Source organism: Cladophialophora psammophila (assembly GCF_000585535.1).
Source record: "Cladophialophora psammophila CBS 110553 chromosome Unknown aczJe-supercont1.8, whole genome shotgun sequence".
Classification (NCBI taxonomy): domain Eukaryota; kingdom Fungi; phylum Ascomycota; class Eurotiomycetes; order Chaetothyriales; family Herpotrichiellaceae; genus Cladophialophora; species Cladophialophora psammophila.
Window position 1 is genome coordinate 373,866 of NW_006912929.1, and position 25,835 is coordinate 399,700.

A 25,835-nucleotide genomic window follows, 5' to 3' on the forward strand; every position below is an offset into this window, starting at 1 on the left:
TCTTCTGTGCAACTGTCATTCATTTCGTGGATACGGGGGTAACCGTTAAAAAAGGAAAGGGGAGGAGTAGGTCATGTCGAAGACCCGGCCGATAGATGAAAATAAGAAGCCACTTTACAAGTAAACATCGCTGCCTTGTCATGCATCTTCATCCGCAAAGAGCACGATATTGTGGTTCGCTATCAACCAGTGCCGCATCGAGATCCCAATAAAGTCCGAACTACCAGAATTTCAATCACCCTCATCTCTATGACCTGTTATGGTTCCCCTGCGTCCATCCAGATGGCTGGGCTTCTGTTCTCAAAGCAAGCGGCTACTCTTTCAGATCCCATATTCTAGCATGATTGCGCTGGATCCTCATGATATGCAGATATCGACGGCGACTTGAAGGCGGTCAGTCACAAGCAGGTGCACGCTGCTCTCTCAGGAGGGGGCAAGGTTTGAACTGATTGAGGTTTGCCGTCCTCTAGGTTCTAACCAGAGAACAGTCAGCTCGTGCCACGAGTCAGAAGTGGAGCCCACGGAGCGGGATCTCGATGCATGGATGGAGGCAGCAACAAAAAAAAGGACTGAGCACGTTAGAGTGAGCGTGGAGGCTTGAGAGCTTGGGGATGTGTGCAGCACCAGTGTTGATGCAGCGTGGTTGGGATCGTTGGAAGAGAAGAAGTTCAAGGAACGAGAAAGCATTTTATTGGAGCATGTATGTCTATTCCGAAGGCACTGCCTTCCAGGTTTATGAAGTCCTGGTAGGCAAGCCCGACAAACGAGCAGTGTTGATTCTCGTTACTGTCATCAGTCCTTAGTATATCGGCGACGAGGGCAGATCTCTGCCCAAGAGAGTTAACCTCAGCAGGAACACAAAAGCTGGTCTTCTGTGGTCCTTCATCTGCCTTGGTACACTTTGGTTTCGACATAAATGTGCTTCGAAGGCTTCGAAGATCCCTGGTGAGTGAACCCAGTGATATGCTGTTGGAACATTACCGGACCAATTTCTCGACAAGCAATGCCACTTTGACCAATTTCGCCTCCATCTGACGTTGTCCAACCATCTGTAAACCGATAGGGAACCCTTCGTACCGCTGGCGCTTCTCCTTTGTGTCTGTATCAAAGTTAGAATTCAGTCGACAGCTGTCTTCCAATTTATGCAAACGGGAAAGAGAAAGATAAAAACTCCGCGTACATATAGACTGAACCCTCTCATCCATGGGACCACGAGGAGGAGGCAATTCGACATTGTCTTTGCTGAGATCCACGGCTCCACATTGCACAATCGCAGCAGGATAGTCGAGGACGTTCCAGATCCGCGAGAAGTGACTGCGGATCAAAGTGTCGTGCGGCCGTGGCAAACAGCTCTGTGCAGGAGAGAGTATCACATCCACGGGTCGACCTGAGCGGCTGCTTTTCGCCGTTGACGCCCAGTATTGAAGCCAGTCTGTCTGAAGTTGCAGTCTCTGCGCACTTAACGCAAACAGATCGGACAGTGTCCCTTCTGGGCAAGGATACAAGCCGCCTTGTTTGACCGATTCCGTGTATGGCTCTCCTGTCAGACTGCGAGCGCCATCAAGAGCCTATACAAATCAGTACTGCTCTCCTATGAATCCATAGGCAGCAAAACCCACCTTTCCACCTTCAAGTTTGAAGTTCCCAACCGCATTTTGGGCCAGTTCGGCGCATTTGTAGAATTCCATATCAATGACTTCATGCCCATTTGTCCGCAGCTTGTCGCAAGTCTCTCTGAGGATTCGAAGCAAGGGCGGCAAAGGGGTTGTTTCGTGGTCCTCCCAGATGACACCAAACACCAGGGGTCGTTCCAGCAAAGGTTGCGAGTCCCAAGGCAAATAACTACATCCAGGATCATACAGCCAGGGCTCCGCATCCGATATCGAGCGAAGGAGAAGCTCGCAGTCTCTCATTGACACTGCCAAAACCCCATTAACGCACAGAATCCCCACGGTCTCTGCTCCGTCCGTTAAATACCCCTGAAGCCTGTGGTATGGAAGACGACCGGAAGATGGTTTGACCGCATAGACTCCATTGCAATAAGCTGGGATCCTGCCACAGAGCCACACAAATTAGACGAGGTCGTTTTACTAAAGGAACGAAAGTGCATGTATCCTTACCTTACTGAGCCCCCGACATCAGTCCCTATTCCCATCAAGGCTCCTCGAATACCAAGTAAAGCCCCCAACCCACCAGAACTCCCAGCGGCTGTCAGGTACTTGGATCTAGCATTTCGAGATTGCCCGAATACAAAGTTCTCTGTATCCGGTGTCATCATCGACTGTGGGACATTGGTTTTGACGTACATGACGGCTCCCAGTGACAAGAGCATGTCGACGATGACCGAGTTCTTCTTGACCGGTTTGAACGCGAAGGCCGCCATGCCAATGGTCGAGTCAATGCCCGCTACATTGATGCTGTCTTTCAAAGCAACCGGAAGGCCATGCAGAGGGCCAAGGGGTTTTCCTATCCGGTTGAGATAGTCGTCAAGGTAAGCCGCACGCTCAAGGGCTTGGTCGAAGAAGATCTCGGTCAGACAATTCAAAACCTGTTGCGCGATGGCAGCTCTCTGTTGATGCGAATGCCATAGCCCATCAGCTAGATGCTCCAGGGACTCGATAGGTATTCCGCGGCTCCGGAACCGAAACAGAGGTTTGCTCACCGGAGTGCGACACGCGTCGTTTTCGGTGCCATAACACTTACTTTACAAAACGCCCTCGTCACTTCGACACTGCTATACTCCCTCGCACGGATCTTCTCCAACAGAGCGACAGAGTCATTTTGCTCTGTGATGTCCAGCTCTCGCTGCGATAACAAGGAGCAAGACCGAGGCAAACCGAGGAGGTTGTCGTCGTCCTCCGGCATCGATATCCTCCACTCCGCAGGGATTTTGCTGTCTCGCTCTTCCAACTTACGACGGCTGATTCCGAGATAGGGGGGTTCTGTGGACATGATCATCTTTGGATCGAACGGGTATGTGGTCTGGCTGGCATGTATTGAACCCTCGGAACTGCTGAAGAACTTCCGGCTTGGATTATCTCATTGTTCTTCCTGCTAGCATCGGCGTCGCTCTTTATGAGATTGCTCCTATCAATCTGTGTTAGAAGCCTAGAAGACCCCTTCCGCCGAAATTCAATCCAGTCGCTTACCTAAATCCTTCCTTCAGGGGCAAATTTCGGATTTCCCGCCGCATCGACCATTTATCATCGGCAGGAGCCGTTCTCCGCACTCAAGTGCTTCACATATTGGCGGTCTGGATGCCCCGTGCAGCCGGGCCCGGGTGTACGACGAGGAGACCCGGACCCTTCAAGGGATTGGATGTGCTCTGTTGGTATCTACATACCTGTCTTGGTAAGTTCGGGCCTCGATTTCTCTATCCGCACTTGCTCACGAATTCCCCCCTTCGACAGAGGCCAATCTTCGCCATCTACCAGAACCACCGCAGCCTCTCCCTCGCACAGGACCTCATCGTCCAACTCTCTAATTTCTGATATTGACCCCCTACATACTGCGGAGTGCTCGGTACATCAGATTCACATTCCCACAAAAATCGTCAACATGGTCATCGAGGACAAGAAATACTCCTTCGACCGCGACCTGATCGGCTACGGCCAGCAGGGGAGAAATGCGGAGTGGCCCGGGGGAGCGCGCATCGCGGTCAGTATATGTGTGAATTATGAGTAAGTAGGTTTCTTCTGCGCAATTGCCTTTCTCCGTTTTCCCTTTTTTTTTTTTTTTCCTGGGAGGAGACAAAAAAGATCATTGAAGAGGAAGAATGCGGTATCCCCCCCCTAAACCTCTCGCCCAATACACAGTGGTGGCTCATCACAGCCATGGCTTTTTACTCTCTCGATCTCGATATGCTAGACTCGATATCGCTGAAACAGTCCAATAAAAGAGAGGGCGCAGAGTCGACGGTACTCAACGGAGATGCTCAATCAGAAACCTTGAACTGGGAAAAAGGTACGAAGCAGGCCTCAAACTCTCTTCCTCCATGAACAAAGAAACCTGTACTTTTCCATATCCAAGTCACACGCGACTTACATGTAACACGTCACTATCTAGCTGGGGGCCCTCCCTTCCTCGCTGCACGCCAACCTAACGTCGAATCCGAATACTCGTACGGCTCCCGTTCGGGAATCTGGCGACTGTTGCGAATCTTTGCAGAACATCAGTACAAGTTCACCCTCTTGGCCGTGGGGCAAGCTCTAGAAATGAACCCGGCCGTAGCCAAGGCATGCGTCGAAGCCGGCCACGAGATCGCAGGCCATGGGTACCGTTGGCTCGATTGTCGTGATTTGCCACCCGAGGAGGAGAAGGAACTCGTAAAGCGGGCCATCAGAGCCATCCAGGACACGGCCGGAGTGGACCCTGCGGGCTGGTATGTGGGCAGAATCAGCCCGAACAGTGTCGGGGTGGTGTGGGAGGCATTCGAGGAGATGGGGCTGCATCTGAAGTGGCAGAGCGACTTTTACGGCGACGATGTCCCCGTCTGGACGCATCTGCCCGCCAAGTTGGCGAGCGTGCAAGAAAAAGAAGAGGCGGCCCGACGGCTAGGGGAAGGAGAAGAAGAAAAGTGCGAAAAGAAGCCGAAAGAAGGCCTGCTGCACGTCCCTTACTCGTACGACTGCAACGACATGAAGTTCCACTTCGCTGCCGACGGCTTCGGCGGCGCCTCGTTTTACAATTACCTCGTGGATGCGTTCGACATGCTGTACGAGGAGGGCGGCAAGATGATGTCGATCGGCCTCCATGGCAGGATCGTGGGCAAACCCGGCCGTGCCAGGCAGTTGCAGCGCTTTCTGAACTACATCAGCTCGAAACCGGATGTCTGGGTATGTACTCGAGCAGACATCGCGACGCATTGGAGGGACCGGTTTCCGTATCAGCCTGTACCAAGTTTATTACCCTGAGCAGCCCTAACTAAGCATCAAATATCTCCCCACATAGACCAGCCTTCCGTCGGAAAGGTGTCCATGGCGTGAATGATACCGTCATACATCCATGTCTCGTTGATCTGGTAATCTCCGAGTACGGTTTCAAAGCTGTCCCAGACGCTATCCTGGACTCGATTTTCGGCATATCGGTCGCTGTCGGTATTTCCGTGGTGGCTCAGGAGTGATTGCACCTCGAGAGCGTGTTGTCCATGACTGTTTCTCCCGGAGGCCCGCGCGGTGCGCCCAGATGATGATGACGACGACGACGATGTCGAGGTGGTGCCGTGATTCCCCTCGATCGTGGCAGAGACGAGGCTTTCAAACGCGTTGCGCACCTTTCGTGCCGCTGGCCAGCGTTCAGAGATGGCGTAGAGCATGGTACTGCAGGCGCGGATGTCGCCGCTGAAATTCGCGTCAAACAGGGTTGGGTCCAGACAGAAACAGTACACCAGAGCGAGACCAGCGATAAAGTTTGCGTGGAGGGCGAGCAACGAGAACGAAATATATGACTGATTGTTGTGGAGTCTTTTGTACATCTGACAGATCTGCCCAGCCGAGTAGGCGAACAGGCGAAAGTCTGGGTGTGACGGTGAGAGTGATGGGAGCAAAGGCAGGAAAAGGAGAACCAAGGCTTTGTGGTATTGTATCATGTGGTAGTCGGTGGTGCTGTAGGGGAGCTTTCCCTCATTCTCGGGATGCGAGACATATGGGATGGCAGCCTTCCACTCTTCGAGGGCGTTTCGAAGTTTGGTTATCTTGTGCGGACTGATCTCCGATATGGGTTTATCCACCCGACATACAGTATGGGAGATTTTGGACTCTAGCTGCTGGATCCGGATGATGTGGATTGCGGCCGTTAGGGAGGTGATTTGATGTGGATTTGCCAACGATTGCAGAATGGCTGCAGTGATCTCTTCCTCTGTTTCGTACGAGTCTTCAATGTTCGCTGGTAAGGCAACATCGATATCCCTGTCCGATACAGAGTATGGGCGGCCGACAGTCCTGGCAACAGACCGCTCCAACATGTACGCCGTCCAGAATATGCGTTTGCGCCGTTGATCGACCAAGTTGGATAAATTATTTGTCTTTCGGTGGAGACCGCCATCGAGACAATGTCGCATCGTTGTCCCTATCATCCACCTGGAGGGGAATTAGTGAAGGACCTGGAGATGTAACAGGCGGTGTCCATACCATACTCCTGGACCAGTAGGCGATCTCAACTGATAGATGGACAGCAGGAGCATTGCCTCCAAATTTTCGAGGCTTCGCACGTCCGATATTATGTCAATCTCTGTTAACGCAGCTGCGTAGTGAGACTATTGAAGTTAGAATCTGTTGTTCACACCGACTTGTATCAGGGCATACAAACCTCGGGCGATGGATAGGAATTATCATCTGCCAATTGCAGATACCTCGCTCCGATTGCATAGACCAAATGCAAAATAGCATAATCTAATCGATTCGACCAGCCTTCCTTCGATTGTGATTGATGAGCAGACAGGAGATTTGCTCTGTCTTTGTTCAGAGCATGAACCCTCTTCTTGGACAAGAATGGATGCTTGGGATAGACCTTCAAGAGATAAGTACTGGTGAGTTCTTCCCCCATTTCGTCGCTAGGCATCTCAGCGAAAACAAAGTTTTCAGACCCCTGCTGATGCTGAGAACGCGCAGAGGAGGGGACTCGATCCGTCCCAAGCCGCGATGGTCCTGCTGAGGGTGCATCCAGGTTTGGCACGTTCATTGCGGATTTGACCAGTTTTGCCAGCTGAAATCCACTGGATGTTCCGAGATACGAATTTGGCGACAGTGCAACGAAGCCAACCCCTAACTCCAGGCTGGGTTCCGCATTCTCCTCTCGATCGTCATGGCTTCGCCGTTCGACTGACGCTCTGGAGGAACGAGGAGCTGCCGCCTCGTTCATATTTGCGAGATGATCGGCTGCCAATTTGGGATCGACAGAGGTTAGTGACTGCTCGAGTTGAGCAATGTGGTTCTCCAATGACCTGACATATTCTGACGGATAGACTTGCTTGACGCCGTAAGAGCAAGGCTCGCCGGCACAGAGGCAGTTGGAACAAGACGGAAACTCATTGTCACAGCGTTGCTTGCGGCCTTTGCATCTCTGGCAGGCAACGGCGCTTCGGGCTCGTCGTTTCGCTGGTCGTTCTTGCACGTCATCGATGCGTGGACTGGAATGTTGTACCGTATGCATGCTGGTCGTTTTCCAGTGATGCACAGATCAAAGGACGATCAAGGTCGGCTTCTTGAGCCCACGTCGCCGAGTTGTCGATACCATTCTGCACACGACGATGTCCACTTCTGGTCTGCACAGACGAGCTTCAAAAGTGCATTCACGATCTTGAGGCTGGATGCTTGACCGCCTGGCAGGGAGCTGAGAAGATAATAAAACCGCCATGCTCTCCTGAATGTGGTCACTGCAATGGTCAAAGTCATGGCGGGGAATTCCGCCTCCCGCTTTGGGCATGGTCGTACGTCCATGAGGCTGGGCGCGCCCGCCGTTTTGGGAGTCGCGATAAGAAGCCCCTCTCCCTACTGACTCTTCCTCTCTTCTATTTCTCCTGTGCCTCCTTCCATCGTGGTGTCATCAGATGCTGGTGCTGAATTATATTGCCACTCGGCATAGGAGTAGCTACAGACCTAGACAGTGCCAAGACGGTAGCTTTATAGTCGCAGAAATTATGTAGTCTTAGTCCCAAGGTTGGCCAAGGTAAGCGTTTCTGTTCGTTTGAGAATGACTTCTCTCCCAAGGCCTATGCCGAAGACCGTTCGGATCTTTGTGTGACTGTCGTGAGAATCCTGCCACGACATTAGAACAGGCGACATTGACCAGTCATCATGACCATACTTGGCTTTCGCAGACATTATCCGTCGGTCACAACACGCGGCTAGCTACATGTCAGGTCCAACGTCGATCGTTCACGAGGCCGAATATGGGCTAAAACCTCTCCATTCGCAAAAAGATATTGGGAAAACCCGGCGGCAAATATCGAGAGTTCTATCGAGAGTGAATCCCAAAAGTTCCCCCCAAGTAGGAGCAGTCATCTCAACTGAAGGTATCACCACCCTTCAAACTCTTCCTCCCTAAGCAATTCCACCACTCCATGATCTGCAAAATCAACGCCCTCTTTCGCAATAAGCCAACGCCCTATCCACGGTTGCCCTCGTCCATGTCGCCTTCATCATCACCAGGCTCTTCAGCGCACGTACTACCACCACCACCGGCACCCAGTACCAGGTTAGCCATCTGTTGCCATTGCCTGGTCACAGATCTTTTGAATGAAACCCCTTGTTAACATTGGACCTCTTCATATCCTTGTGCTAGAGCTATTTGTGCTCCTACAAGTACTGCATAGTCTCCACATCGTGGTGCCCATCTGTTGATGTTTCTGTGTCGACGAAATAGCTGTAACAAAATTGAAGTTCAGGTTGATAGTATGTGGTATCTGCTCTCTCCGCCAGGCTAATTGGAGCAGCAATTTCCGTGGACTGCCATTGTCGCAAGGAGAACTGTAGCAAGCGCATTGTAGAAGTTGAAAGCAGAGCAGTACCGACAGCGCGACTTCAACTTTATTTCAGCCAGTTCCCGAGACAACTGGGCCCGCATTCAGCAGCGTCAGCGGGCTTGGGGAAGGGAGGGGAGAAGAAGACTTGTCGACATATAAGCACGTAGGTTGAGCACGTAGTAATGGAGTACAGTTGAACCTGGATTGAGCGGTAGGCCGTTTCACTCCGGTCCCCACCTTCTTGATCCTAAGGCGGCGTGCGCGGCCTGCCCTCGCGAATATGCGAAGCACACATTTCCATCTCTTTTGGACTGAAGCCACGGACGGTGACTCCAAGTTGAATGAAGCAGAAGACATGGAGCTGTGCAGCTTCGAATGGCTTTAGTGGCTTGAAGACCTGTTCTGGTAAGTATCCCGAAAAAAAAAAAGACCCATACTGCTCATTTGCACTTAACCTAATTAGGGCTGTGCAAGGCTGTGTTACTTATGTCATCCGTCGCCATATCGAACATTGATAAGACCTTTTTTGAAGTACATAACAGAGCCAATATCGTTATTGACTTTACAACGTGGAGGCCAGAATACAGACGGAGCTGCCTGCTGTCAAGGCGGTAGCTCGGGAATCCTAGGAGAAGCCCGCCATTTCGCTAATGGTCATGGCGGAGATCCCACAATCAACGTGATGATATCCGCCTCTTGATGCTCACTTCAAGACTAACCAATCATGGCTGAGGAACCTTGCTCCATTGGCTGGCTCCATTAGCCTTATCGCATCTGTCACAAGGCTCCGATGATGCTTCAACTAATGCCATTGCTAAGGTTGGTCAATGTGCACGGGTTTGCCGAATTCCGTTGGTTGATACCTGTGGCCTTCTTGTATTAGCCGATATATCGAGCACAAGGACAGAATTGACCATGTGGACCTTGTGCATTCTTTTCAAGATAAGGAGACCGTCTCCGGGAGAATCTAATTCCTGGTCTGGGGAGTAGCCCAGCCTTGCTAAAAGCAATCCGGGGCCGACGATTGAACCTTCGGATTTCCCGTCTCAGCCAAGTTCTCGACTGCGTTGATCGATATCAAATTACTTCCAAGTTGAGAAGGCACTGCATTTGTCTCGAAGTGCGGCTATAACTATATTCACGCATCGCCGCACGTTGCCTCGTTGCGAAGACACCCGGGCCTATCTCACCCACTCGAGTGTCTAAGCAGAACCCTTGACACATTGTCCAAAAATGAGTGTCGGATCTTTCCTTCGTCAACTTGATCGCCGGATCCAGACTCAAGAGAGCAGAATCCAGAAGAAGGAAGGGACGAGAAGATGGGGAAACGAAGATCTTGACCCGACCCCGTATACTTTACTCCCTGTCTATGACCACTATTATTACTGACCGGTTTTACAGGGTTCAGCAAAGAACATGGAGGCATTGGAATTACTTCATGTTCTTCTGGGCGGTTTCCTTCAACCCGAATCAATGGAACACGGGTTCAAGTCTGGTCAATCAGGGATTGGTGAGTCCTCGGCAAATGACCACTCTATGTAATCAGCTGACGATAAAAAGAAATGGTGGCAAGCACTTCTCTCCATCGCCGTGGGAAACTTGCTCTGTTCTATCGTCTTGGTCATTCAATCCCGCGGACCCGCTGTTTACCACATTGGATATCCCGTTTTTGTGCGCGCCAGTGCTGGCATGTTTGGATCTTTGTGGTTCATTTTCCTCCGTGGTTGCGTCGCCATCATTTACTTTGCAACTCAGACCTTTTATGCGGGAAAATTGTTTGACGTGATGCTTCGATGCGCATTTGGCCACAACTGGCAAGACATTCCCAACCACCTCCCTGAGAGTGCTGGCATCACTACCAGAGGCCTTGCTGCCTTTTTCCTCTACTGGGCCGTACAGCTGCCCTTCATGTTAATCCACCCACAACGCGCCAAGTGGCTCTACACAATCAAGAGTACAATCGCTCCTCCCGTGCTCATCGCGGTTTTTGGATATGTGGTGGGCAAAAATCGAGGCTTGACAGGTTCAACGCAAATCACGAAAACCTCGACGACTAGCGCCCTTGGTTGGGCATTCATGAACGGCATCAACTCTGTTTGTGGAAGCATCTCGCCCGAGATCATGTCGAATGCGGATCTGGCCAGATACGCTCGCAAGCCCTCGGACGCTGCTTGGGCGCAAGCCGTGGGTATCTTCACTAGCAAAACCTTCGTCATCTTCATGGGCATTGCCTGTTCAAGCGCCTCATTGAACCTCTGGGGGACAGCATATTGGAACATGTGGGATCTCCTCGGGGCTATTTTGGATCACAATTGGAATGCCGGGGCGCGAACAGCCGTCTTTCTGGTCTGTCTCATCCAGGCCCTGGCCGTGATGGCGACCAATTTGGCGTCAAATTGTCTGCCCGTGGGCGCTGACTTAACTGGGCTGTTTCCTAAGTATTTCAAGTAAGTTTGGCGTGGTAAATGCTTTAGATGACTTGCTGACGGCTATGTGACAGTATTCCGCGTGGCCAAGTCTTCTGCGCAGTCATCAGCCTGGCCGTTGTCCCTTGGAAACTTCAGGCGTCGGCACAGACCTTCCTGACCTTTCTGGGATCCTATGTCGTCTTCATTGCACCTGTGATTGCCATAATGATGTAAGTTTTCTTTTTGAGAATCATATCGGAGACGATTTCCCATTCTGATTGTGAGTCTAGTGTCGATTACTGGGTCGTTCGCAAGGGCAACATCCACGTGCCGTCTCTATACGATGACGGCTCTGACGGGCCTTACTTCTACTGGAAAGGATTCAACCTACGTATGTTTGCGGCTTGGGTGGCTGGAGTCGTCATCGTCATCCACGGGCTCGCAGGAGCCTACAATCCCCATTTCAGCCAGGCCAGCAAGGACATGTACACGATGGGATTCATCTTGGCATCTTTGACCGGCGCGTTGGTATACTATATCTTGGTCCGCATCTGGCCGATAAAGCCGTACCCTGCAGACCGTGACGGGATGCCGATGACCCTGGAATACCTTGGCCAGACGAGCGGACATTTTGAGGAGGACGTTATCGACGGCGTGCCCGGGCACCAGAAAGAAGAGTTTGGCGAAAAGACGCCGCCAAAGGAGAAAGACGTGACACAGACTTTCACTACGTTGGCCTGAAAATGTTTGTAGCTACTCATCACGACTTGGGCCCACAGCACGCCCTTCAGAGAGTCGATGGTGGGGACTCTTGATCTATTCATGCTGAACATAGATGTGTATTTGAATCGCTTAGAGTAAGCATTCTACAGCTTGCAGATATGCTGCCCAGATCGGATCCCTGAAGATTACATGTCACAAACATTTCTGAGGAGTCGTGGGAATCCCATTCAACATTCTGTCACTGCAATTGCCCTAGCATATTATCTGCTGGCAACCACGATATAGATCCTCGTAATGTATTGTTTCCTTGATCTGCCCTGTAGAAGCAACTGCAAATCCCGTTGGCCTGGTGCACTGCTGAGTCTGCCTCGGTCGGGGCTGGATTCGATGCATAGGAGAGCGCACCGGCACCCGTTAATAATTGGAAGCATCGGCATCTCCTAAAACCAATAGGAATTTGCCGAACGGGAAGCTTGTCATGTGGTGGAGATGCTGGACTCGCTTAGGGTCAATTTCGGCAGTGCCGATGCCATGCAAAAGGTCAGATACGTACTGAGTATCGCTTCGGAAAATGCGAGGTGCTTTTCTCAGACGTCAGCTAGCATTCATGAAGACCAAAGCGGCCGCTGTGACGGCCAAGAGCGTGCGCTGCAGAGCCAATGGATCAATTTCATCGTGGTCCACGGGGAAGAAGTGGATAAAAGGGATGTGGTTTCTTTCTGTCATGAGTTTGCAAGACTCGCGACGCTGGAGACCACCAACTGCAACGCTTCCACAGCCCCCCTTGCAATAATTCGTTCGGCTTTTTGCAGATCAGTTCTCGCATGCAGCGAGAGTGATCAAGGATGGCCCTTTGTGGATGTCGGAAACTGGAATTGACAGCTTTATGCACTCTTAATACCTCTTCGCATCCGTCGCCCGCTTGGTCTTCACACTGACGCAATTCCCACAGACATAGGCGTTGACAACGAATATGACCGAGTCTGTCTCTGAGAGTGATTCCAAAGAGTACCACGACCTTAAAGCGACTGTTCAAGCTACCACCGATTCCGAGATCAAGTCCCTACCCGTCACCGTTGCCGGCAATGGGACCACAAAAGCGAGCGACGCAACGCCTGGGGGAAACTCGTCACAGGTCGAACTCACGGATCAAACTCAAAGGCTCCCTTTTGCAAGGCTGATCGTCGTCTACTTGTGTCTTGCCATGTGCTTCTTTGTCTCTTTCCTGGATGTCAACTCGACGACGACTGCATTGCCAGCGATTGCTCGTTCATTGGGAATTTCTAGCACCATTACCTGGGTCGGTACGTCCTATCTGCTGGCGCAGTGCGCCTTTCAGGTGCTATACGGCCGGCTGGCAGATATATTTGGGCGGAAGCCCGTGTTGATCGGCTGCGTGCTCAGCTTGATCATTGGCGATATCCTATGCGGATTTGCCAAGAATGGTCCCTGGCTGTACACCTGTCGAGCGATTGGAGGCATTGGAGGCGGAGGGATTAGCTCTCTGGTTCAGATCACCGTCAGCGACCTTGTCTCCCTGAAGGAGCGAGGCAAATATCAGGGCATGTTAAGCGGAGCCATCGGGCTGGGGGCTGGAGCCGGGCCCTTTACGTCCGGTGCATTGGTCCAGGGCCACGATGGACGATGGCCTTGGGCCTTCTGGGTTCCTGCCATACTGGCATCGCTGTGCATCCCACCGTTGGTGGTTCTTCTCCCCCAAAAATCGGTGGTTGGGAGCTGGAAGGAAAAGGTGCGCAAGGTGGACTGGATGGGTCTTTTTACTGCAGTGACAGGGGTATTATTCGTTTTGGTATGATCTTTTCGCCTTTTTCGCTGTCAAACTTCCTCTGGCTCGAATTCGAGTAGTTGGTATTGCTTACTAGCTGACCCATGTCCTTTTGCTTTTGCTCGCAGATCCCCGTGAACTCCGGAGGGAGTGTTTTCCCATGGCACGGCTCGATCGTCATTGCATTGCTGACAGTGGGATCGGTGTTGACCGTCTTTTTCTGCCTAGTCGAATGGAAGCTAACGCGGCTGCCGATGATGCCGCTTCGGTTATACTCGTCGCTGTCCCGGAGCACGCTCTTCTCGCAGAACTTCCTTTTCGGATTTGTATGGCAGGCAGACCTCTACTTCCTGCCCATCTATTATCAAGACGTTCGAGGTTTTGCCCCGCTCAAATCGGCCTATCTGTCGTTGCCGCTACTTCTCGCGCAGAGTCTCGGCGGAGTGCTCTCGGCCCCGGCCATGACTTTTACCGAACGGTCTGTACAATACTTTCACGAGAAAGCATTTTACCCTGAGGGCTGTGCGTATCTAACGTAGCATGCCATTTCAGGTACATGCCAGTCCTTTGGCTAGGATTCGTGCTCTGGACAGTCGGAGCAGGGTTGAAGTTGCTATTTTCCCGCACCACTGCTATCGGCGTGTACGTGGTGGCTGCCCTTGTCGAAGGGGCAGGCGTTGGGTTCGTTTTCCAACCCTGTGAGTTAAAGTATATCTTAACCTCTGTTTCACTCTCTTCACATACCTGTGACCGATGACATCGGCCGGTCGCTAATGCCACAATCTGGGGCCACAGCTCTCGTGGCTTTACAAGCGCTTTCGACAAAAGCTGACGTCGCCGTCACCACCTCGACACGAAATTGGATCAGAGCACTGGGCTCTGCAGTTGGAGTGGCCGTGTCAACGGCCGTTCAGTACGCCGTGACGATCAGCTCGCTGCCATCCGATCTGCCCCCCGACATTGCCTCGGCGGTCAAAGCCGGGACCTGGACTGCCGACGGCGGAGTGCCCGCGTGGAAGAATGCTGTGCTTGATGCTAAGATGAGAGGCATCAACCGAGTCTTTGTCACTTTCTTACCTCTGATCGGCCTCTGTCTCGTGGGATGTTTGTGGATCCGCGACGTCCCTCTGCGTGGGGATGACGAGGATGACAAGCAGACGAATCAAAAGCGACTGATCTCGAGGTACAACGAACTGATAGAAATGACGCGGAGAACAAAAAGGGGCTGATTATGGATGAGGATTCATTAAAATGCTTATTGTCGTTGGCTGGTTCCTTGCTCGCACCATTTCTGAAAGGGAATGGCTGCACGGCGGGCGGGAGGCTTGGCCGAAACATGGTTGAGCTCGATAGCTGGGGCATCGAATGTAGTTGGACGAGGCTGAATGATTGAATTCTGGGAGCTTCTGCTTGATGATGTAGTGGGCAAGGCTAGTTGGGTCTAAATATGTGGCATGGAAGCAAACAGCAGGTAAATGGAGATCTTCTGCATTTGCCAAGAATTCGTGTCTTGGCGCCAAGATCGCTCCCTAGTGGGAGGGGAAAGGGGAATATCCGGAGATTGTACGAACGAGGGAGCAGTATTAATATCTTACACTTTTGCCGTTTCAGGGAAGACAAATGCCAGGTCATTGATCTCCCTTATTTGACTAGCTTGTAGGCCCTTCTAGATTTCCTCGGCGGATCGAGCCAAAATGGAAGTGTGTCGAGCGCCAGCGGCCATATTCTGCTGGAGAGCCCAAACTTGGAATCCATTCATCCATCTATTTTCAAAAGTCTCATGTTGAGATAGAGAAGAATCTAGTAAATGAGAGCCAACATATCGAAATCTAATCGAAATGTGCATACCATTTTCTTTGCCATCAAGTTGTGCTCGAAGAATGAACGCCTTTTTAGATACGCTTTTACACACTCTTTAGACTGTTGTTCCTCACGGCTTGAACTTCTACTTTCTTCAAAGTGTCCGCCAAGTTCACTTTGCCTCCGTCCGTGACCATGGGCGGGCCTTGGTAGCCCTTCCGCGCCCCCAGGAACCACCACGCGGCGACGAAGATGGTGAATCCACCCCAGATAAGACAGGCGTAGTTCATGGTCTGCGCGTTCGTCGGGAGGTAATACGGAAAACAGTAGATGACGAACCAAACGATCATGTACGCGCAGGCGATGAAGTTGAAGATAAATCCCAGGGCCCCTTTCAGGTGAAACGGACCGTAGACTTCGATGTTGCGGCGCTTGGTCAGGAGATGGGGCAGAATCGCGGCGACGTAGGCTGTGACGAGGCATTAGCATCTGCAAGACCATATTGTAGGAGGCAATGCCATTGATCCAGACAAGGGTTCTCGCACTGCCACTGCAGGAATTTTTGGTCAAATTGACTTACAGGAGCTTGACAATAGCACGAACGACCCGACAAAAGCATTGAACGCGGTGGTGCTGCCGACATAGATGGCCCCAAGGATTGTGACTAAGATGGCAGAGACGATAGTTGCGTTGAATGGCATGCCGAGTCTGTCAGATACTCTGCTCAATATCTTTGGGAAGGGTGTGGCCCCGTCTCGAGAGAGAGCCCATAGCGTCCGGCCACAAGTGATGTAAAGGCCACACACGCAGATGCCAATGCAGATGAGGACGAGCGTCAAGAGACCGATGGCGCCGCTTGCAGAGCCAGTGGCTTGACGGTAGATCTCGGCGATCGGGTAGGGGGAGTTGAAAAGGGCATCGTAGTCATTAATCGCGTACAGGATGGCAATCAGGTAGGCAAAGCCGGTGATGAAGCCGATGCTCATCTGGCAAGCGATGGCGATAGGCACATTCCGTTGAGGATAAGGGATTTCCTCCGCAAGATGACTAATTCAGCGTTAATATTCCGTTGTACGGAGTCCCCTTCAGGGCAGTCTGACCTTGTGGTGTCCGGAGTGCCCACGCTGAAAGCGCCGTTGAGCATGCCTGCAACAAAGACAAACTATAAATAGAGTCCAAATCAGTATTTGAAGCAGTCTTGTGTTGCGGCTGGCAAAACTCACCCCATTCGGATACCCAATGTCGGCAGTCCACTCAGTCCAAACAAATGACGAAGACGCGTGTCCAGGTCGGCCATCCCGGCCTGGCATAACCGTTCTGGGAAATTCAGTGTCCGCCTTTCAAGGGATATTGTCGCATAATAGATGATACCTACACTACAATAATGGTGATGAGGAATCCGGCAAGAATGAAGAAGATGCCGACACTGTTTAGACGAGGCATAGCCGAGTTGAATAGACACACGATCGGACACGCGATCCAGGTGACGATGATATAGGTGACGAAGACGTGCCATGGCTTAGAAACGAAATCTGGATGCTTCAGGGCATACCTGTTGCTTGTTAGAACGGTTATCAATCCTGCATACTGAGGGTCCTCACATTTGGACGACCGTGTTAGACTGCCATGCTCGAAGGTTAGCAGAGGTTGCCTCCTCCTTGCTCGAGCCTACTCACGAAAATAGATGTCATCGACGCGGCACCTAGAATCCAGGCAAGGCAATTCCACCAGCCAGCGAAGAACCCAATGGGACGGCCCCATCGCTTCCCCGGAGTGATCGACGCCCATTGATAGACGCCAGCGGAGGATGGAATGGCAGATGCAAGCTCGGCAATGCATGCGGCCACAATCCAATAGAAGACAGAAACGACAAGGAACTCATAGAGCACTCCTGGAAAATATGTTAGCCACAACTCATGCCCACTCACTAGAGGCGCACACACCCGGTGGACCGCCATTGAAGATAGCTACGAGAATCGAGCCTCCGATGGCTGGCCAGACGTTCCCAACGACAAGCCCGACACCGGCGAGGGATACGAGACTGAAATTTCGTGACAACTCTTGAGCATGACCTGAGGCGTTGATGAAATTTCCCGACTCCGAAGGCTCGGGCTCTGTCGCGACCTCTGGGACTTCGTTCTTGTCGGCCATCTCGGAGACCAGCGCAAGAGGCAGAACAGTCAAAACAGGAATAAGACAACAACAACAACGACGACAGAAGAATCGACAAAGAGAAGAGAAATGATGAAGAGAGTGACAGTCAGAATGACTACCTCGTGGAAGGCGTAGAAAAATCTCCCATCGGCGAATGAACGCGGATTGGTGACAGGTGTAGCATCTCTCCGCAATGCTGTCGAGACTTCGTGGTCCCCAGGGTCTCGAGCTAGAATGCTCGCCGTGCCACCGAGGGATCCTTTACAATTGCTTGCTGGTGGAGCTGTGGACAGGATGGACAGGGAGGATGCTCAGGCACGGCAAATTGTTGGCCGGATAAGTCCGCGCTCCACCCGCCAAGCCGAGGAGAAGCTGCCCGCTCGGGCAAGGACGCCCAGAGGGGCGGGGCCTGCCAAGCTATAGTGGGTCTTTCCCGCTCTAATTTGTTTAAATTTTTTTCTCACTCTTCAGGGTGCCTTTGGTGCTTTCCTCTGAGCAATCCATGTGTCAACAGAATCATATTCTGCGACCCAGCTATCGGAGTGTTACCAAATCAATCTTTTGCTCCAGTTCCTCAATCAAGTGGTCAGTCCCCAGCAAGATATAACTGATTCGCTCGGCTGGGTCCCGCCAGCCATGCTTCACGTACACGAGAGACTCCAGCTCCCAAGAACCGTTATCAATGTCTCCATCTATTGGACTATTGTAGGATCTGTTCCTGAAAACTGTCAAAGTATGGAGTACTGTACCATGTGGCAAGTGGCGAACACCTGGTTCATGAGAAAGTTTCACCTCCAAAGCTTCCAGCTAGCTAGCGCAGCAACCACCTTGGTCGCATGCCATGCTGTCCATCCTTGCCGTGCTGGACATGCTTCAAATCACAGAGTTTGAGGCTCTCGGCAGCATCCCTCCCGAAACACTATACCGGTGGGATTCTTCTTGGCCATACCAGTCCAGCATCAATTTTGAAGGACCGAAAACCCCCCTATTCCCACTTCCCACCATTGCTCGTGGGTTCCGCACCGAGTTCGACAACGCTCCACCTGCTGTCTGGGCTAGATACGACACTGCAGCATCCCTTCTGGACTCAGTGGACTGATATCTCGCTGTCAACTCGGCGCTAGAAAATCAAGAACCCCTCAAAAAGTTACGTTATCCAAACATGATAGGGCACATGGAACTCCTTTCCCCAGGGGAATCTTGTTGTTCCTTCATTTTTCAATCAAGATCGTCATCATCTATCCCTTGACATTCCTCTACCATAGCACTTCTCTGGAAGACAGCAGCTATGTCGACGAATCCCAATCCTGGGTTCAAGCCAGAATCATGGAGTTTGTATAGCGTCGGCGCATTCCTCGTCGTCCTGCGACTGTCCGTATCCATAAACCCCGCGATCACCATGCAGGAATATGTCTCTGACGTACTTCGAACAGGGTCGGCAGGATCAAACGGGTGGGCATCAGACACCTCGAAATCGATGATGCCCTTATAACCTTTGGTTTCGTGGCCTACACGATACTTGTGGTAGCCTTTAATGAAATGCTGGATGGCCCAGGATCCAATTTGATGACGCCTGAGGAGGAAGCTGCGCTTACACCCGAGATCAAAGAAGGGCGCATCCGGGGCAGCAAATGGGTCTTCGTTTCTGAGCATGCGGAACTTCTCACAATTTGGAGCATGAAGGCTGGTGAGTCCAGGGCCCCTCTTTCTTTTTAGACTGGCCATTGTGATCGACTCCATCAGTATTGCTACAGGCTGACAGATATCTAGCCATGTTGGTTCTATATGCAAAGTTGATCGACAAAACTCGGCAACGCAAACTGCTCTGGGCGGTCGTGACATGGGTGTGCTGCGCTTTCGTTGGGGATGAACTGGCCCTCTTCACCATATGCCGGCCTCTGTCGCAATATTGGGCTGTTCCACCTCAAAATTGTGAGTGTCAAAGTCCTTCTCGCGATAGCCAGCCGCGCTAACGCAGGCAAAAGCCCAGTGCTCTACCTATCAATACTACCAGATCGTCAACGCCGTCTTCAACATTTCTACGGACATCTTGATCATGCTCATGGGTATCCCTCCGGTCTTGTCCGCTCGCCTCTCGCTTCAGCAAAAATTTATACTCGGCATTATCTTCGGGATGGGTGGCTTCGTCATTGTCGCCGCCATTCTGAGGGCGATCTACTGCTTAGTCCCGTCGTTAATTTCTTACGTCTATATGAACTGGTACTTCCGCGAAGCCTCCGTATCTATCTATGTGACCACTCTCCCTGGAATATGGGTGTTCCTGAAAGAGATGTTCCCGATCATCCAAAGACTCACAAGCCGGCCCGCTACGAAACCTACCAATTCACGAACTGGGGATAACCACAAACAGAACTCTTACTGGAATGAGCCTAGCAGACATAATCGCAGCCAGTTCGATGCTAAAGATCTGGATTTTGACTTGGACACATATCCGATCAGCAAGTCCATGATCACGACGGCAGAGACTGATCTCGGCAGTCATGGGGTCGGCCATGGCGACAGCGGACATGGGGATGCTGATTCGACGAGCTCCACGCGATATGAAGCCGGGCTAAACGAGATCAGATGCGATACGACGTTTACAGTTGAGAGCATTCCCAGGGGTCGACCTTGAGTGAGGCACAGAGTGCCGGAGAAAGGGGCCTTGTACGAACAAGATCTCCCGTCGGTAACAGCAGCTTTCTTACACGAAAGCCGGAACACTTCAGACATTCTCGAACAGTGTTATGATCATGTTTTGTTATTTGCAGGATCGGCGCCATGTATAAATGTTAGACGTACCGAAGTGAGGGAGGCCTTTTGTTTTGATCATGATAGACTACGGAATAGTACCAATGTATGTTAGGAATGAGAGTGGTGTCAGTAACCACCAGTGTTGATGCAGACAGGGAAAGACAGGCGACGATGCTGCGAAGCAATGATCACGTGTTTCTACAGGAGACCGAATGTTTTTTGTCAATTTGGTGGGCCTGAAACTGCTTCCCCTTCTGTTTGTTTCTTGAAAACGGGACTTTTACTGGTAAAGATGCAATCCTGCAGCCCACTGATGACGAAAAGCCGTATTCCGTCAGCGCGCAGCAAAACGCACGCAGGTGCAATACGGCACCGTTGCACGGCAGGGCTGAGGTGAGGCTGTGCATATTTTTAAAGCTGCCTGGCCTCACTCGGCTGTTTAAAGCGCCCATCATCATTTCTCGACAAGTCTCTATCTTTCTTGCCTGGAACAAGGCACGGGTTATTGCACACTTGTCCCGCTCTCCGACCACTGTGCAATGGTGTCTTTTTCCATCTTACAGTAATATGCACAGGTACTCCCCAGCAAGACGGCGGCGCAGTCCTTTCGCGTTTACTGTTCCCCGGTGGGCAATCTGAGTAATTGAATCGGATAGCAAATGAAGTCAGGTCTATCTCTTGCAGACCTGCGTTCATATGACATCTCGAGCCATGTTTCGGTTTGCAAGCGCCATCCCAACTCTTAGGGGAGGGACGAATGCTCCGGCAGGGAGCCGCGCAAGCCCTTCGGGAGAAGCAGAGGACCAGGTGCCCCCGTTAAATACATTCTCTCCATCAAGCAGCAATCACGACACGACTCCCATACAGAATATCCCTCCTTGGGTTAGAGAGTTGAACAACGCACGAGCCACCAGGCACAGTCGAGCCTCGTCGATCGTCTCCACCCAATCCAAGTTCACCACGACGACTCTGCAAGAAGACGCCCGCAGCATCGACATCAATGTAGGCGGACAGTATTTTCGGATCAGCCGGGATGGTTCACGAATTACCGCTGATGCTCCACCGCCGTACACTGCGCCGGACGAAACGATACGATTTCGAGGGGACCGAACAAGCGATGTTGTGAGCTTAGACAGTCGAATTGAAGGGGATGCCCAAGACGTCGAGGATGACAATCTGGAGGACGGGGCAGTCACCCCGAGGTCTACATTCACGGCCATCGATCATGATCCTGGTGTACGGGCCAATATACTCGATCCGACAGAGTTTGAAATGCCCTCACCAGTGGGATATGATCACCACCGCCACCGCTCATCATCGGCCACCCTAGTCAGCGGTGAACGCAGGGTAGGTTTTGCCGGCGAACTTGGCCGAAGTCTGTCCCATGAGGAGGAGGCGGAAAATTTGCCAGGTCCAAGTCCAGGCGACCGCGGAAGGGGGGTGGCCTCAGAAGATCTCATATTTGCCAGGGCGGGTCAGATGCCTGAATCGTCACAATTGAGAAGGACGTACAGGGTGCGCCTGCCTCGTCTTATTACATCTAGCGAGATTTCACGGGGAGCTCGACGACGTCAGTATTGGCAACAGCAATCAAATACTTCGCCAGGGCACCCACTTCAAGTTCAATCTGCAGGTGCAATTCTAGGTGACATGCCCGACAATCGTGAACCACGATCTCCTGATTATATTGGGAGAAACGCATGTGGAAGGTTTCCGTTTCCGGTCAAGGCAGCCACGACTCAGAATGCCAGTGCTCTAAGTAGCAGCGAATCGTCGGCGAGAACGGGGAAGTCGCTCGAGATGAGCGAGACGCCGGAGGAGAGCGACACACCTCTCCCTATGGATAGTGAGAACGACATCTCTCTCCATTACGCGCGAATGATGCGGAAATTGGACTCTTCGCATCGTAAGGCGCTACTCTTTAAGGACAGGCAACTGGCAGAGCTCCGGGAGAAATTGAATGAAAAGGATATTGTGTTGAGACAGCAGCTACGAGCGAAAGATTTCATCATTGACGATCTAAAGAAAAGGCTGAGCAATCTGGAGGAGAACGTGGAGGTGATGTTGGAAAAGGCCCGACATCAGGTGGAGGACTTGTGGGAATCACGATGGAAAGACCGCGACTTTCATCTGCGGGAGCGCATGAGACGGATTGAGGAAGAAGCCCAGAAGACGATCGAAAGAGTCCGCGTTTGTCAAGGACAGTCCGAGCAGGGCCCGAAAAGTATCGAGTAGAGTAACGGCCTATGCCAGCGCTACGGAGGGCAAAGACTTGACGAGTGATACGAGCGTAGGAGGCGGATAAGCTTCCTTTTTGCCGGGGTTCGTGGAGGATGGATGTATGACTTGCGACGTCTAGCTACTACAAGTAATGAGGCAAGATATGATATACGAGTAATATGAGATATCTGTTGGATTGTGTAGCTACTTAGTTCAATTCGCCTCCGCGGTTCGCCGGATCAGCCATTATTCGGGCGGAAGGGCTTCGAGCTGCGAGGCTTCAGCAGCCCGCTGCGACCCCGCTGGTTCTCTGCAAGTGTTGGATGTCTTGGTTGAATGGTAGTGGTGGTGGGGTGCGATGGGGGGGGCCTGGAGATGAAGGAGAGCCTGGTGCCTGATGCCTAACGCTTCATGCCCGGTGCTTAGTGCCCCTCCCTAACCCTCCCCCCCGGGGACGCGCCTAGGCTACGAGGACTCACTAGCCCAAGTCATTGGTTGATTGCACTTTAGGCATGGCACCCGCCAACCAGAACACGGGTATCGCCGCCAAAAACAATCACTGGTGACTTCATTCCATCCCCAGTCAATTGTTCTCGCAGCTTCTCGCCCCACGCAGTTTTCCTCAACACTTGCTTGCCATACAACAAAAACCCTGATGGTGCAAAGCCCTCAACAACATCTGGCCTTTCCAACTTCCAAGTGTCTTTTCTGTCAATACCGGTGTCAATTGTGTAATGAGTCTTCTTCGTTAGTCCTGTACTCTTATCTGATTCATCCATTTTGGCATCTACCCTCCCATCTGGTCCTCCATCTTGACCTCAGGTCCCCCAATCAGCCTGTTTCCGTGTATGGGCCGACTCACTCCACCTTCGTTCGACGGATTCTGTCGCTGAATCGAGCGACCCTCCTCGTTGCCTCCCGTGTTCTCCCTTGAAAAATTTCACCCGCATAGCTGAAAGACATGCCGTCTCAAGCTGGATCGTCGAAGGAAGCTCTGCCCCGGGCTCCTCAACGAGGGCGAGGCAAGAAGAAGGGCAACCAGCTGCAAATACCATGGCTGTATGATCTAGTTCTATGGGCACTCTCTATCCTGATAGACCTCTTCTTTCGCGAAGTCCATCCCAGGGGAGCCTGGAAGGTCCCAAAAACAGGCCCTGTCATTCTCGTGGCAGCACCACATGCCAACCAGGTATACAGCAACCAGTTTGTCTCATTGGCGGCAGTACTAACAATATACTATAGTTCGTTGATTCACTGATTCTGATGCGGATCCTCAAGCGCGAGGCCAAGAGAAGGATTTCATATCTGGTTGCTGAGAAGTCGACGAAACGCAAGTTCATTGGTACTCTGTCCACAGCGATAGGGGCGATTCCCGTGGGCCGAGCCCTGGACAAAGTGAAATCGGCGAAGGGCAAAATATTCCTTCCAGATCAAGATAACGACCCTACCCTCATTCAAGGTGTTGGGACCGACTTCACAAAGGGCGATTTCGAGGTAGGGGGTTTGATTGTCCTACCCAAAGTCAGGGGCCAAACTCCCAGCACCGAAATCGCAGAGATCATCTCCCCTACCGAACTTCGGCTCAAGAAACCCTTTAAGACGCCAGAAGCGTTGGAGTCTTTGACCAGTACTGGCACCGTAGGTGGGGAGACAAACGAACAGCAGATTGAGTCTCGTGGCTGCTCATTCAAAGTTGCTCCATATGTGGACCAAACCAAAGTCTACAACGCGGTCTTTGACGAGCTCGACGCCGGTGGCTGTATTGGCATCTTCCCGGAAGGTGGTAGTCATGACCGACCCGATCTCCTCCCTCTGAAAGCAGGCGTTGCCATCATGGCTTTAGGAGCAGAAGCCCGACATCCCGGCTGCGGCGTCAAGATCATTCCAATTGGCATGAATTATTTCCATGCTCACAAGTTCCGATCGAGGGCCGTCATTGAGTTTGGTCATCCCATTGAATGTCATCCTGAGCAAGTTGAAGCGTACAAAGCGGGCGACCGGAGAAACGCGGTTGGCTCACTTCTGGAGACAGTCTTTCAGGGGTTGGTTGCCGTCACACAATCAAGTCCTGACTACGACACCTTGATGTTGGTGCAAGCGGCTCGCCGACTATACAATCCCCTGGGGAAGAAACTGCCTCTGCCGCTGGTGGTGGAGTTAAACAGACGTCTAGTCAAAGGCTATACTACGTACAAGGATCACCCACGCGTTGTCGAACTCAAAAAAGACGTACTCCAGTACAATCGCCAACTTCGCGCACTTGGTGTTCGGGACCATCAAGTGGAATGGGGTAACCCTGCCAAACATCCGTGGTGGCACATCCTTGGGACGCTGATCTACCGACTGGGGGAGCTCTTTTTCCTGGGCATCGGAACTCTTCCCGGGCTGGCCATGTTTTGGCCTGTCTTTGTTACCACCAAAGTCATATCTTATCGAAAATCCAAGGAAGCTCTTGCGGCGTCCACGGTGAAACTGCAGGGTCGGGATGTCATTACCACTTGGAAATTGCTCGTGGCTATGGCGTTCGCTCCGGCGCTCTACGCTTACTATACCATCATTGTGTCCCTGTGGCTGGTCTACAACCGGCGAGATGGATACTACACTTACAAAGTCCCATCGTGGATGGTGGCCCGGACCTATGTGCCTGATTTTGTCCCGGTCTGGCTTTTTGCCATTCTCTTTTTGATTTTGTGTATCCTCCTCACATTTGCTGCTCTCAGGATTGGGGAGATAGGGATGGATGTGGTGAAGTCGTTGCCGCCACTGTTTGTTGCGCTGAATCCACGCTCCTCAAGCCGATTTGCGAAGCTGCGACAGCGCCGCCAGGCCTTGTCCGAAAAGGTGACGAGAGTGATTAATGAATTGGGACCCGAGGTCTTCCCCGACTTCGACGCTGCTCGAATTGTGCCGGATGCGTATAGAGAAGGAGCCTACCAATCCAAATACAAAAAGATGCCGGACGAACCCAGAATGGACTCAACCGAGCCAACGACACCGACTTCTGGTGCTTTCGAAGAGCGAACCGCCGAGTCGCCCGGGTCGAGATCATTGTTACCATTCGGGTTTCTGCCCTCGAACGAAGCCTTTCATAATATTGGGGGATTTGGTTTCTTTGCGTCACGACCCACGACACCCAAGAGTCGCAGCAGGAGTAGTTCTGCTGGCGGAGCACTTGCCTCAGCCACCAACCTGAAGTTCACCACGCTCGACCATGATGAAGTTAGCAAGCGAATTCGTGGGGCAATGCGTGAACGAGGCCGGAAGCGCGAAAGCGAGGGAGCGGAAACGGGTACGGAAAGCAGCTGGGACATGGCTGATGACGAACGCATGACTCCAACGACCGAGGATGAGGAAACGAAGAAGGACCGATGATGATAACGACGATGTCGAGGTTGAACAGGAGCCATGACAGTGATCATGAGGCGAATGAACAGCCATATAATGAGCCCGCGCAAAACAAGCCACTGGAACGAGAAATTTGTGTCGTTTCAGCCTTCTATTTCTATATTCTGGACTGCACCTTGATACC

General features: G+C 51.9%; 9 protein-coding genes across 9 annotated transcripts; 6 read left to right on the forward strand and 3 right to left on the reverse strand.

Annotated features, from left to right (window-relative positions):
* Positions 1 to 977: 977 nt before the first annotated feature.
* Positions 978 to 2,952, reverse strand: A1O5_05771 (uncharacterized protein; the record flags this gene model as incomplete). Its single annotated transcript, XM_007746370.1, has 5 exons — positions 978 to 1,099; positions 1,181 to 1,568; positions 1,620 to 2,052; positions 2,121 to 2,569; positions 2,704 to 2,952. The coding sequence occupies 5 exons, from the start codon at positions 2,950 to 2,952 to the stop codon at positions 978 to 980; spliced, it is 1,641 nt and encodes a 546-aa protein (XP_007744560.1).
* Positions 2,953 to 3,833: 881 nt separating this feature from the next.
* On the forward strand, positions 3,834 to 4,913 carry A1O5_05772 (uncharacterized protein; the record flags this gene model as incomplete). The annotated part of the gene is made up of 2 exons (XM_007746371.1): positions 3,834 to 3,963; positions 4,066 to 4,913. The coding sequence occupies 2 exons, from the start codon at positions 3,834 to 3,836 to the stop codon at positions 4,911 to 4,913; spliced, it is 978 nt and encodes a 325-aa protein (XP_007744561.1).
* Positions 4,914 to 4,930: 17 nt separating this feature from the next.
* On the reverse strand, positions 4,931 to 7,149 carry A1O5_05773 (uncharacterized protein; the record flags this gene model as incomplete). Its single annotated transcript, XM_007746372.1, has 3 exons — positions 4,931 to 6,077; positions 6,129 to 6,253; positions 6,307 to 7,149. The coding sequence occupies 3 exons, from the start codon at positions 7,147 to 7,149 to the stop codon at positions 4,931 to 4,933; spliced, it is 2,115 nt and encodes a 704-aa protein (XP_007744562.1).
* Positions 7,150 to 9,694: 2,545 nt separating this feature from the next.
* A1O5_05774 (uncharacterized protein) lies at positions 9,695 to 11,610 on the forward strand (the record flags this gene model as incomplete). Its single annotated transcript, XM_007746373.1, has 5 exons — positions 9,695 to 9,810; positions 9,863 to 9,971; positions 10,022 to 10,908; positions 10,962 to 11,099; positions 11,160 to 11,610. 5 exons carry the CDS (start codon positions 9,695 to 9,697, stop codon positions 11,608 to 11,610), a joined length of 1,701 nt encoding a protein of 566 aa, XP_007744563.1.
* A 955-nt stretch (positions 11,611 to 12,565) lies between these two features.
* A1O5_05775 (uncharacterized protein) lies at positions 12,566 to 14,607 on the forward strand (the record flags this gene model as incomplete). Its single annotated transcript, XM_007746374.1, has 4 exons — positions 12,566 to 13,402; positions 13,507 to 13,856; positions 13,931 to 14,076; positions 14,174 to 14,607. 4 exons carry the CDS (start codon positions 12,566 to 12,568, stop codon positions 14,605 to 14,607), a joined length of 1,767 nt encoding a protein of 588 aa, XP_007744564.1.
* Positions 14,608 to 15,282: 675 nt separating this feature from the next.
* Positions 15,283 to 17,329, reverse strand: A1O5_05776 (uncharacterized protein; the record flags this gene model as incomplete). The annotated part of the gene is made up of 8 exons (XM_007746375.1): positions 15,283 to 15,647; positions 15,759 to 16,225; positions 16,279 to 16,340; positions 16,402 to 16,495; positions 16,554 to 16,730; positions 16,780 to 16,799; positions 16,855 to 17,069; positions 17,122 to 17,329. The coding sequence occupies 8 exons, from the start codon at positions 17,327 to 17,329 to the stop codon at positions 15,283 to 15,285; spliced, it is 1,608 nt and encodes a 535-aa protein (XP_007744565.1).
* A 1,291-nt stretch (positions 17,330 to 18,620) lies between these two features.
* A1O5_05777 (uncharacterized protein) lies at positions 18,621 to 19,967 on the forward strand (the record flags this gene model as incomplete). Its single annotated transcript, XM_007746376.1, has 4 exons — positions 18,621 to 18,703; positions 18,766 to 19,019; positions 19,103 to 19,264; positions 19,318 to 19,967. The coding sequence occupies 4 exons, from the start codon at positions 18,621 to 18,623 to the stop codon at positions 19,965 to 19,967; spliced, it is 1,149 nt and encodes a 382-aa protein (XP_007744566.1).
* Positions 19,968 to 20,797: 830 nt separating this feature from the next.
* A1O5_05778 (uncharacterized protein) lies at positions 20,798 to 22,321 on the forward strand (the record flags this gene model as incomplete). Its single annotated transcript, XM_007746377.1, has 1 exon — positions 20,798 to 22,321. The coding sequence occupies one exon, from the start codon at positions 20,798 to 20,800 to the stop codon at positions 22,319 to 22,321; it is 1,524 nt and encodes a 507-aa protein (XP_007744567.1).
* A 946-nt stretch (positions 22,322 to 23,267) lies between these two features.
* Positions 23,268 to 25,678, forward strand: A1O5_05779 (acetyltransferase; the record flags this gene model as incomplete). Its single annotated transcript, XM_007746378.1, has 2 exons — positions 23,268 to 23,495; positions 23,549 to 25,678. 2 exons carry the CDS (start codon positions 23,268 to 23,270, stop codon positions 25,676 to 25,678), a joined length of 2,358 nt encoding a protein of 785 aa, XP_007744568.1.
* Positions 25,679 to 25,835: the final 157 nt, after the last annotated feature.